The 12968-nt window shown below is 42.4% G+C and overlaps 2 protein-coding genes across 2 annotated transcripts; one reads left to right on the forward strand and one right to left on the reverse strand.

The window, feature by feature from the left end:
- Window positions 1-37: 37 nt before the first annotated feature.
- On the reverse strand, window positions 38-6846 carry hsd17b10 (hydroxysteroid (17-beta) dehydrogenase 10). The gene is made up of 6 exons (XM_047340229.1): window positions 6764-6846; window positions 2883-3047; window positions 2257-2421; window positions 2058-2186; window positions 1761-1869; window positions 38-348 (listed from the first exon to the last, which is right to left on the reverse strand). Exons 1-6 carry the CDS (start codon window positions 6785-6787, stop codon window positions 158-160), a joined length of 783 nt encoding a protein of 260 aa, XP_047196185.1. The 5' UTR covers window positions 6788-6846; the 3' UTR covers window positions 38-157.
- A 3823-nt stretch (window positions 6847-10669) lies between these two features.
- On the forward strand, window positions 10670-12883 carry LOC118111116 (L-rhamnose-binding lectin SML). Its single transcript, XM_035159454.2, has 8 exons — window positions 10670-10694; window positions 10784-10837; window positions 10949-11084; window positions 11307-11416; window positions 11965-12009; window positions 12223-12355; window positions 12433-12536; window positions 12701-12883. The coding sequence occupies exons 1-8, from the start codon at window positions 10685-10687 to the stop codon at window positions 12709-12711; spliced, it is 603 nt and encodes a 200-aa protein (XP_035015345.2). The 5' UTR covers window positions 10670-10684; the 3' UTR covers window positions 12712-12883.
- Window positions 12884-12968: the final 85 nt, after the last annotated feature.

The following is a 12968-nucleotide window of genomic DNA, read 5'->3' on the forward strand; positions in this document are numbered from 1 at the left end:
AGACTGAGCAAAAAACACTTAAAGAAAAAAACACAAATCAATTAAACAAATCAGTTTAATGTCAAATCAGATTAGAAAACAACATAAAGTACTGCACACACACAGACACACACAGACACAGACACACACACACACACACACACACACACACACACACTCAGGGCTGCATGCGAATGGCTCCGTCCAGTCTGATGACCTCGCCGTTAATCATCGGGTTCTCAGCCAGTGATGTCACCAGGTGGGCAAACTCAGCGGGGTCTCCCAGGCGCGAGGGGAAGGGCACCTGACGGGCGAGAAACGAGCGCACCTTCTCTGGAAGACCAGCGAGGAGGGGCGTCGAAAACAGACCTGCAGGACGAGAGGAGGGGACATGAAGGACAACCACCAACTAACCAGGTGAAGGTTAACTGACCAGCTGTATGTAAACTGACCAGCTGTATGTTAACTGACCAGCTGTAGTTAACTAACCAGCTGTATGTTAACTGACCAGCTGTATGTTAACTGACCAGGTGTAATTGTTAACTGACAAGCTGTATGTTAACTAACCAGCTGTAGTTAACTAACCAGCTGTATGTTAACTAACCAGCTGTACGTTAACTAACCAGCTGTATGTTAACTGACCAGCGTATGTTAACTGACCAGGTGTTGTTAATAACCAGCTGGTAACTGACAAGCTGTATGTCAGCTGACGCTGTATGTTAACTAACCAGCTGAATGTTAACTAACCAGGTGAATGTTAACTGACCAGCTGTATGTTAACTGACCAGCTGTATGTTAACTAACCAGCTGTCGTTAACTGACCAGCTGTGTTAACTAACCAGCTGTATGTTAACTGACCAGCTGTATGTTAACTGACCAGCTGTACGTTAACTAACCAGCTGTCGTAACTGACCAGCTGACCAGGTGAATGTTAACTGACCAGCTGTATGTTAACTAACCAGCTGAATGTTAACTAACCAGGTGAATGTTAACTGACCAGCTGTATGTAAACTAACCAGGTGAATGTTAACTAACCAGCTGTATGTTAACTAACCAGGTGAATGTTAACTAACCAGCTGAATGTTAACTGACCAGCTGTACGTTAACTTACCAGCTGTAAGTTAACTAACCAGCTGAATGTTAACTAACCAGGTGAATGTTAACTAACCAGGTGAATGTTAACTGACCAGCTGAATGTTAACTAACCAGATGTACGTTAACTAACCAGCTGTAAGTTAACTGACCAGCTGTATACTCCAGCAATGTTAACTGACCAGCTGTATGTTAACTGACCAGCTGTATGTTAACTAACCAGCTGAATGTTAACTAACCAGGTGAATGTTAACTAACCAGGTGAATGTTAACTGACCAGCTGAATGTTAACTGACCAGCTGTACGTTAACTAACCAGGTGTATGTTAACTAACCAGCTGTATGTTAACTGACCAGCTGTACGTTAACTGACCAGCTGTACGTTAACTTACCAGCTGTATGTTAACTGACCAGCTGTACGTTAACTGACCAGGTGTACGTTAACTAACCAGCTGTACGTTAACTAACCAGCTGTACGTTAACTGACCAGCTGTACGTTAACTAACCAGCTGTATGTTAACTGACCAGCTGTACGTTAACTAACCAGCTGTAGTTAACTGACCAGCTGTACGTTAACTAACCAGCTGTACGTTAACTAACCAGCTGTACGTTAACTATACCAGCTGTGTTAACTAACCAGCTGTACGTTAACTAACCAGCTGTGTTAACTACCAGCTGTCGTTAACTAACCAGGTGCGATGGTTATGACCCGGATGCCCATCGGTGCCAGGTCTCGTGCGATCGGCAGCGTCATCCCAACGATTCCTCCTTTAGACGCTGAATACGCTGCTTGTCCGACCTGCACATCAAACACTTTCATTATTAATGAACATTTATCATTATTTAATATTTATTAATACTTAACTTTTATCATTATTCAACTCTAGTAACAATTGTATTAACAATTAACTGTTTAATTTTACTTTTGTAACTATTTCAAACAAACTCTTATGATGATATAACAGATTTAACGTGTTTTGAAACCACCTGTCCGTCAAACGCTGCCACGCTGGCCGTGTTGATGATGCAGCCTCTGTGTCCGTCAGCGTCCGGCTCGTTCTTTCCCATCTCGCCGACGGCCAAACGAATCACGTTAAAGGTTCCTGCGATATTAACCTGCAGAAAAAGACACGTCTCACACCAGCGTCTGAGGTCACGTGACTGAAATTGGTTTCATGTTTCGTACGTTGATGACACGCTGGAAATCTTCCAGGCTGTGAGGACAGTCCTTTTTAAAGTTGTACGTCTTCACAGCCACAGCGATTCCGGCGCAGTTAACGGCCAAATCCAGTTTCCCAAACTTCTCTCTGGCCAGAGACACGGCCGCCTGCACGTCGGCCTCGGACGTCACCTGGAAACCACAAGGAACAAGCTGTTTCACACCTGCACTGAACTCTGGGTAATGTCCTCTGGAGAGAGCCGTGGAACAGGTCTGAAAACATCTGGAAACACAGACGGGGACAAAGACGTGAACCAGACACGTTCAACTACCAGAACCAGCCAACAGGAAACTGTGCTGTTTTCAGTGCTGGATGATGTGAGAGCGCCACCTACTGAGCTGAGGATGTACTACACCTCAGGTTACAGCTGCAGCGTTGATCTGAGTTTTAAGTTTCTCTTGTCACAAGTCAAATTATTTCTTACTTTCTCATGTTAATATTATTTCTTTACTATTTGTATTATTTAGTCACAAACACAAATCCCTTGTACGTGTAAAGCTACTTGTCACTGAACCCAGATTCTGATCTGAGCAGCTTGAGAAGGACGAGGACACATTTGTCTGTCTCTGTTAAAACCACATGTCTGACTCACGTCTGCTGGAGCGAAGACACATCGATCTCCCAGACTCGAGGCCAGAGCGTGTCCATCCGAGGACGGCAGGTCCAGGACCACCGCGGACGCTCCGCACTGCACCAGGCGCTCCACGGTGGCTCGACCCAGACCGGACGCACCGCCGGTCACCAGGCCCACCATCCCCTGGACCACAGGGACGGAGCGGTGGACGAGCGGGTGTACCAGGGGGGGGGAACAGGTGAAGCAGGAGAGACAGAGAATCAACAATCGTTCTTTTCTCCGTCGTTAAAACAGGAAACTTTATTATAACTGTACGTCTGTGCACCCTAACCCTCCTTTCCTGACTCCTTACAGCTTCTCCTATCCTAACTCCTTACAGTGTCTCCTTTCCTGACTCCTTACAGCTTCTCCTATCCTAACTCCTTACAGTGTCTCCTTTCCTGACTCCTTACAGCGTCTCCTTTCCTAACTCCTTACAGCTTCTCCTTTCCTAACCCTCCTTAGTGTCTCCTTTCCTAACTCCTTACAGCTTCTCCTTTCCTAACCCTCCTTTCCTGACTCCTTACAGCTTCTCCTATCCTAACTCCTTACAGCTTCTCCTTTCCTAACCCTCCTTTCCTGACTCCTTACAGCTTCTCCTATCCTAACTCCTTACAGCTTCTCCTTTCCTAACTCCTTACAGCTTCTCCTTTCCTAACTCCTTACAGTGTCTCCTTTCCTAACTCCTTACAGCTTCTCCTTTCCTAACTCCTTACAGCTTCTCCTATCCTAACCCTCCTTAGTGTCTCCTTTCCTAACTCCTTACAGCTTCTCCTTTCCTGACTCCTTACAGCTTCTCCTTTCCTAACTCCTTACAGCTTCTCCTATCCTAACTCCTTACAGCTTGTCCTTTCCTAACTCCTTACAGCTTCTCCTTTCCTAACTCCTTACAGCTTCTCCTTTCCTAACCCTCCTTACAGCTTCTCCTATCCTAACTCCTTACAGCTTCTCCTTTCCTAACTCCTTACAGCTTCTCCTTTCCTAACTCCTTACAGCTTCTCCTTTCCTAACCCTCCTTAGTGTCTCCTTTCCTAACTCCTTACAGTGTCTCCTTTCCTAACTCCTTACAGCTTCTCCTTTCCTAACCCTCCTTACAGCTTCTCCTTTCCTAACTCCTTACAGCTTCTCCTTTAGTAACTTCTTACAGCTTCTCCTTTCCTGACTCCTTAAAGCTCTCCTTTCCTACCTCCTTCCTTCTCACCTCCTTACAGCTTATCCTTTCCTGACTCCTTATAGCTTATCCTTTCCTGACTCCTTATAGCTTCTCCTTTCCTAACTCCTTACAGCTTCTCCTTTCCTGACTCCTTACAACTTATCCTTTCCTAACTCCTTACAGCTTATCCTTTCCTGACTCCTCACAGCTTCTCCTTTCCTGACTCCTTACAGCTTCTCCTTTCCTAACTCCTTACAGCTTCTCCTTTCCTAACTCCTTACAGCTTCTCCTTTCCTAACTCCTTAATGTCTCCTTTCCTAACTCCTTACAGCTTCTCCTTTCCTAACTCCTTACAGCTTCTCCTTTCCTAACCTCCTTACAGCTTCTCCTTTCCTAACTCCTTACAGCTTCTCCTTTCCTAACCTCCTTACAGCTTCTCCTTTACTAACTTCTTACAGCTTCTCCTTTCCTAACTCCTTACAGATTCTCCTTTCCTAACCCTCCTTACAGCTTCTCCTTTCCTAACTCCTTACAGATTCTCCTTTCCTAACCCTCCTTACAACTTATCCTTTCCTAACCCTCCTTACAGCTTCTCCTTTACTAACTTCTTACAGCTTCTCCTTTCCTGACTCCTTACAGCTTCTCCTTTCCTAACCCTCCTTACAACTTATCCTTTCCTAACTCCTTAGAGCTTATCCTTTCCTGACTCCTTACAGCTTATCCTTTCCTAACTCCTTACAGCTTATCCTTTCCTGACTACTCACAGCTTCTCCTTTCCTGACTCCTTACAGCTTCTCCTTTCCTGACTCCTTACAGCTTCTCCTTTCCTGACTCCTTAAAGCTTCTCCTTTCCTGACTCCTTAAAGCTTCTCCTTTCCTCTCCTTAAAGCTTATCCTTTCCTAACTCCTTACAGCTTATCCTTTCCTGACTCCTTAAGCTTCTCCTTTCCTAACTCCTTACAGCTTCTCCTTTCCTGACTCCTTACAACTTCTCCTTTCCTAACTCCTTACAGCTTCTCCTTTCCTGACTCCTCACAGCTTCTCCTTTCCTGACTCCTTACAGCTTCTCCTTTCCTGACTCCTTACAGCTTCTCCTTTCCTAACTCCTTACAGCTTCTCCTTTCCTAACCCTCCTTACAGCTTCTCCTTTCCTAACTCCTTACAGCTTCTCCTTTCCTAACTCCTTACAGCTTCTCCTTTCCTAACCCTCCTTACAGCTTCTCCTTTACTAACTTCTTACAGCTTCTCCTTTCCTAACTCCTTACAGCTTCTCCTTTCCTAACCCTCCTTACAGTGTCTCCTTTCCTAACCCTCCTTACAGTGTCTCCTTTCCTAACCCTCCTTACAGCTTATCCTTTCCTAACCCTCCTTACAGCTTCTCCTTTACTAACTTCTTACAGCTTCTCCTTTCCTGACTCCTTACAGATTCTCCTTTCCTAACCCTCCTTACAACTTATCCTTTCCTAACTCCTTAGAGCTTATCCTTTCCTGACTCCTTACAGCTTATCCTTTCCTAACTCCTTACAGCTTATCCTTCTCTACTCACAGCTTCTCCTTTCCTGACTCCTTACAGCTTCTCCTTTCCTGACTCCTTACAGCTTCTCCTTTCCTAACTCCTTACAGCTTCTCCTTTCCTAACCCTCCTTACAGCTTCTCCTTTCCTCACTCCTTACAGCTTCTCCTTTCCTAACTCCTTACAGCTTCTCCTTTCCTAACCCTCCTTACAGCTTCTCCTTTCCTAACCCTCTTACAGCTTCTCCTTTCCTAACTCCTTACAGCTTCTCCTTTCCTAACTCCTTACAGCTTCTCCTTTCCTCACCCTCCTTACAGCTTCTCCTTTACTAACTTCTTACAGCTTCTCCTTTCCTGACTCCTTACAGCTTCTCCTTTCCTAACTCCTTACAGCTTCTCCTTTCCTAACTCCTTACAGCTTCTCCTTTCCTAACCCTCTTACTTCTCCTTTACTAACTTCTTACAGCTTCTCCTTTCCTGACTCCTTACAGCTTCTCCTTTCCTAACCCTCCTTACAGCTTCTCCTTTCCTGACTCCTTACAGCTTCTCCTTTCCTAACTCCTTACAGCTTCTCCTTTCCTAACTCCTTACAGCTTCTCCTTTCCTAACCCTCCTTACAGCTTCTCCTTTCCTAACTCCTTGCTTATCCTTTCCTGACTCCTTACAGCTTCTCCTTTCCTAACTCCTTACAGCTTCTCCTTTCCTAACCCTCCTTACAGCTTCTCCTTTCCTAACCCTCCTTACAGCTTCTCCTTTCCTGACTCCTTACAGCTTCTCCTTTCCTAACTCCTTACAGCTTCTCCTTTACTAACTTCTTACAGCTTCTCCTTTCCTGACTCCTCACAGCTTCTCCTTTCCTGACTCCTTACAGCTTCTCCTTTCCTGACTCCTTACAGCTTCTCCTTTCCTAACTCCTTACAGCTCCTCCTTTCCTGACTCCTTACAGCTTCTCCTTCTCATCTTTCCTTGAACCTATGACGAGGAATCGTGTTAGGAAAGGAGATGAGGCGACCTAGTGAACAGCTTCCGGTAGGGGGCGCTGTGACTGTGTTCGACACGTGTGAACTTCTGTGATTAAAAGCACGTTAACGCGTGAATCAACGCACGCGCTCGTTACGACTCTAACTCACGTATTATCTGCGTGCAGCGTGTGCATGAAGCGTGTGCGTGAAGCGTGTGCGTGCAGCGGACTCACCTTCACACACCGGATGTTCGCCATGTTGGATCTGGAGAGAAGAACCTGACGTCAAAACAAAGATCGTTTATGCTGGAGAGGAGTCACACGTAGGATATTCTAATGAGCACAATAATGACTGTTTATTTACAACTTGTTGAACTTGTTTCATCATTTTCATGTAAAATAATAAATAACACATTTTTTAAAATGAAGCTAGTTGATTTTATTAAATTAATACAATTGTGGGAATAACCAATAATGTCTTTAAGGAGGAATAATATATAAAGAATTATCTTTGCTTTTTCAACCTTATTTCTTTTTAGATTTAGTTTCTAACTTTCTCACACTTTCCGTTATTGTTTAATTGAATTTAAATGTGTATCTTTATGTAAAAAGTACATTGTAGCTTTTTTGAATGAAAATAAATAAGATCAAACTCTAATGGTTCATATTATTAACATCATTATTTACCTACAACATGTATAATTTAATGAGTATAATAAAGTGTTAGAGTGGATGTAACTGGAATGACTCTCATTTACCTTCTTAATACTTTTACTATGTTCAAATATTTATTATCATGTAGACCTGTATCTGAAAAACAGTCAGAGTGAGAGCTCTGTCACTTTACACATATTTGTTCACAGGATCGAAGAACGTCTAGGCACCGCCCCCGTTTCTAATCTGACCAATCGTGCTAAGGTTCAGGGAACAACCCATCTCCCCATAGGCTGACTATCAGCGAGGTCGTCCAATCACAGCAGCCCTGAGGCTCAGGTCACAACGATCACACTTCCGGGTTTATCTTCTCAAACGTTTTGATTGAATCATTTGAATCATTTGATAAATAAAGTAAATCACAACTGAAAGTGTGTTTGTCGAGTTCTGAAGTCGTGAGAAGGAACATCACTTCAGTGTGTGTATCGTGATGTTAGCTGAAATAAAAGTAGCTGTGAACTTCACTGTGATGAAAGGAGGTCAGGAGCCACTGTGATGAAAGGAGGTCAGGAGCCACTGTGATGAAAGGAGGTCAGGAGCCACTGTGATGAAAGGAGGTCAGGAGCAGGTCTCCTGACCTCCTTTCATCACAGTGAAGTTCACAGGATTCACAGGAAAACAAAAGATATAAACTCAAATAACACTTCAGGAGAAACCAGAATAAACCCAGTGACAGAGTGGGACGCAGCTGAGGACAGAAGTCTGAGACACTCAGGACAAGAAGCTTCACGAGGAGTCAAACAGGACCAGTAATAACTCAACCAGTAATAACTCAACCAGTAATAACTCAACCAGTAATAAACTCAAAGTCCAAACAACTGAGAGACAACGAAACACACGCAGAGAAAATAACTCAAATCATGAATACAAAACAAATACAAACATACAAATGTACAAAAAGTCTATAAATTCAACAGAAAGTCAACATCAAACATCCGTAAAGAATAAACTCTTCAACAACAAACAACTCATAATCATTTAACTAAGTCATAAAAGAGAAAACATGTTTTATGATTGGACGCAGGATGAATAAATGACCCTGAGAGCAGGAAGTGTTTCATAATTTACATTAGGAGCTGTTAGATTATATTGAACATGGGTTTTTAGTGGGTGGAGTCTGAGTCAACAACACAAATCAGAACAAACACCAGGAACAACGAACAACTTTGATTACAGTTTTTCTCGATTGCTTCAGCACGATTTTGAAAACAGGGCCTGGTTTTTAAAAACACTTCACACAACGAGCAGAACACTTCAGATCCTTTTCAAAATGAAACACTTTCTAAAAACTATACACTAATTTATCAAAACCATATTTTGTTACCATATGAAACACACACGTTTCATATGACTTCATTCTGTTTGAGCCAGTTACACACTGCTGCTGCTGCTGTGATTAGAGTACTGTAAGTGAAGTACACAGAGAAAGTGCAAATACACAATAAATTCACCAACACTACACAAGACCAATGCTGCAGACTGATGAAAATATAATTTATTTCTCTTCATATTCCCAAATCAGTCAACATGTCAACATGGAGAATCACAACAAAACTGAAATTAAACAGAGAACATTTAACGACTTTAACTACAAATCCCTTCGTCTCCTGCTACTGTATAGTTCTACTCCAATCAAATTAGAGAATAGATAAGATAAAGATAAAATACAAAAGGGTGAGGGCCAATAAATGTGTGTGTATTGTAGTGTGTGTGTGTGTGTGTGTGTGTGTGTGTGTGTGTGTGTGTGTGTGTGTGTGTGAAGCTGTTTCCAGTAATGGTCAGAATGATGAATGGACCAAAGGAGACGTTAAATGAATGTTTGTCAAAGATGTTTCTGTCGTTTCATCTCGTTCTTATCGATCTTCTGATGAAGTGTTTCTGATCCGTTTGGTTTGAATCAGTTATTTGATGATATGAAAACAAGCTGAGACGTCATGATATGTCCAGAATGTGTGAACAGGAACCACAGCTCCATCTCTTCTGCTCCATCTCTTCTGCTCCATCTCTTCTGCTCCATCTCTTCTGCTCCATCTCTTCTGCTCCATCTCTTCTGCTCCATCTCTTCTGCTCCATCTCTTCTGCTCCATCTCTTTTCCTTCATCTCTTCTGCTCCACTTATTTTAAGTCATGTTTCACTTTATTGAGATGAATCAGGTTTTTCAGTTGAACGCACGTGAGGGAGGAGGAAGTTCTCAGACACGTTAGAAACTTTCTTCCCGTAAGTTTTGTGAATTGATTTTTTTATCTTTTTCCTTCTGATAAACTTGGATCATCAGAAGTTAATCAACTCATTTATCAGAGTGAGGTTTTATCGCAGCTGAACGTGAGTCATCCAGGTCATTGTTTAACTTTGACTGTGGAACCAGTGGAATAAATACCGGTGTTAGAGTGAGTGTTCTCCTGCTCCTGAAACATGCTCCACCTGTTCTCCTGCTCCTGAACATGCTCACTGTCTCCTCCTGCTCCTGAAACATGCTCCACCTGTTCTCCTGCTCCTGAAACATGCTCCACCTGTTCTCCTGCTCCTGAAACATGCTCCACCTGTTCTCCTGCTCCTGAAACATGCTCCACCTCAGCCTCAGCAGCTCCGTGTGTGAGTAGAACCAAACCACAGGATCCACTGGGTTTCTCTCAATTCTGTCTACTTCTGCTTTCACTTCATTCTTCGTGACAGATGTTTCCTGGAGCTCAGCTGGCGTCTTGATTTCTAAATAATATGATTTAGATTTAGTTGATTTCACATCACGTTTCATTTTGTCAGTAATTGTTCTTTCAGTCACATAATTAACGAAACATAATGAACAGAGTGTTTGAAATGTTTAAACTCAGCGTTAAACCACATGTGACTTTTATCTGAACTTTAAAAAGAACAAATCAAAAGAACAGATTCTGTCTCAGAGTCTCTGAGAATCAGAAACAGACATTTTGATCCTTGAGCTTCAGAGAGAAACCTTGAAAATATCAAGAAACAGGGACATGAACGTTTGTTCACGTGTTTCTGATCCGCTCGGTTTGAATTAGTTATTTGTCTGAGACGTGATGATTGACAGCTCAGGGCAGCGTTATATATTTATATCTTCATTTCTGGAGGATAGTTATTCACATTCTGTGTTCACAGTTTATCGAGAGTTGTTCTTTGTGTTCTTGGGAATCTGAACAGAAATAATGTGTTGCTGCTGTCGCTCAGGAAAAGTTTTGAATCGAATAAACTTTCTTTAAATGAAGTTGGGGAGAGATTTAAAATGTCACTTTGGTAAATCTTTATTTTCTGGTCCTGAATCAGAATTAACAAACAGTAAAAACATTTTGAATTGACAGATGAAAACAGATTTATCAAGTTGCACCAACATCATTAAATGAACATTTAACATCTTAAATAAAAAGGTTCAGTTTCATGTGTTTGCTGTTTGTGTTTCAGTGCTCGCAGCAACATGGTCGCTCATGACCACAGGTAACTACATCAGACTGAATGTAATCTATTACACACATAAAGAAGTACTTTGGCACTTTTCAGCTCTTACTTCCTCGTCTGTTTTTCAGATGTTTCCTCAGAGAGAGTCATCACCTGTGTGGACATCCAGCGTCTGAGCTGTGGTACGAACACTTCATCATTTTCATGTTAGACTCAAGTACTAATATTCATTCAGTGTGTAACTGTAATAATTCAGATGAATGTTTGTTGTGTCTTTGACTCTTCGTGTTCAGACAGCGGAGTGATCAGCGTGCAGAACGCTGTGTACGGACGCACAGACAGACAGACGTGCAGCGAGGGCCGACCTCAGCAGGAGCTCCTCAACACAGCGTGTTCCCTGCAGGGGACCTTTGACCTCCTGAGGACCAGGTGAACGCTGCTGCTCCTCAACGTGACACCTTCACTCTGTTGAGGAGTTATATGTTTGATCCAGATGTGGAGCATCGCGAGGTCATTTTCAGAATCACGTTAAAAACTGAGCTGATTCCCCACGTACAGAGAACACGATTAAAGGAGAGTGAAGGATAAATCCTGTTATATTCTCGAGCTTGTTTTCACTAAAAAAGGTTTTTAAAACTGTGTTTCCTGTAGGTGTGATGGGAAGAGAGTGTGTGAACTAAACACAAATGATGTCCGAACTTCTGATCCCTGCCTCGGCACCTTTAAATACCTGGACACAAACTACACCTGTTTCCCAGCAAGTCAGTAACACGCCTGTCACATGACTTATCGCATGATTCATTCATGTCTGTGCTCTGTTGCTATTTTGATGATTTTATTTCTTTTTTGTTTGTAGTGATTGTGAAATATCTTGAATATGAGACGGTGCATTAGTTAATCCAAATAAATGTATTTTATTTTATTTCTACTAAAGCAAATTTGAGGCATTTAAAAATAACAGAATCAGTTAATTCCAGTGGCCTCTCCTGCTGCTTCTTCACACGAGGAACAAACACGACAGAACATGTGGTCACGTCTGTCTGAAAACAGTTTGAGGGATTCAGAGCTGAGGAGCTTTGAGGGATTCAGTGTAAACTCTTCCACACAGAGAGCGGAGTCATCTGCATATTATCAACTGGGCTCCGACACACGTTTGACTCCTCCCCCTCTGTGAGGCTTTTTAAACCTCTGAACAATCAGACTGAGTTAGTGGGTGATCATGTTGTAAATATGTTGTTTCCAATGTCCCCGAGCACCTGAGACTGTGTCTTCCAGTGAGAATCTAATCTGAGTCCTGTTACTTTCACAGTTCACCTCAATATATGTGAGAATTCTGAGGCAAATCTACACTGTGGTAAGATCCCGTTTTCTGTTTTATGATTTTAAATGTTATTTCTCTGTATGAACGTGTGTGACATGTTTAATTAATCGCTTTTAGAGCAATGACATGAAAAGCAGCTTCTATTTTACTATATCTATTAATAATAACTAAATGTATTAATTGTAAAATGTGTATTTCCACTCTCCTGCCTTCTTTCTCTGCTTCATGTCCTCGTCCCTCTGTCAGAGGACGGACAGGTCATATTCGTGTACGGAGCTGATTATGGACGTCGAGACCGGACGACGTGTTCATACCGTCGTCCTGAGTCTAATCTCCAAAATGTCCTCTGCTCAAGTCCCACGAAGAAAGTGGCTGAAAGGTGGATGCACTGATTTAGATTGAACCCTCGTCTTAGACTTCACTTGAGTACAGATGTTAACATCACTGTGTCCACAGCTGTAACGGGAAGAGCAGCTGCAGGGTCAGAGCAGTAAACTCAGTGTTTGGAGACCCGTGTTTCGGTATCATCAAATACCTGGAGGTGTCGTACACGTGTCAATGTGAGTCACTCACTTTTAAACACTGATTAAAAGATTAACAAACAAAGTTGTTGCTTTTGAGGTCGAATGAAACATTTATTAAGTAATGAATAAGTAATATTACTGAGATATTTCCTCGCATGTGTGACTTTGCTGATTAACATGTGCCGTCTGTTCTTTTTCAGATCCTGTGTGAACTCACTGACGTCACTGATCACTTTCTACTGCATCTGTCTCACCTTAATCAAATCTGTGTATGATCACATCAAGTCTGCTTGATATATAATATTTCTCCTCAGATACTCGACCATTACTGACAATAATCCATCAGTTCATTGACCTTCAGCTACAAAGTGTTTATTCTAATCAAAGCTGTAAATACTCTGATCTCTCGATGTTCTCTGTTCCACGGGACATCTGTTCACTTGTGTCCGTCCTGGGAGACGGATCCTC

Source organism: Hippoglossus stenolepis, chromosome 6, assembly GCF_022539355.2.
Source record: "Hippoglossus stenolepis isolate QCI-W04-F060 chromosome 6, HSTE1.2, whole genome shotgun sequence".
Lineage (NCBI taxonomy): Eukaryota > Metazoa > Chordata > Actinopteri > Pleuronectiformes > Pleuronectidae > Hippoglossus > Hippoglossus stenolepis.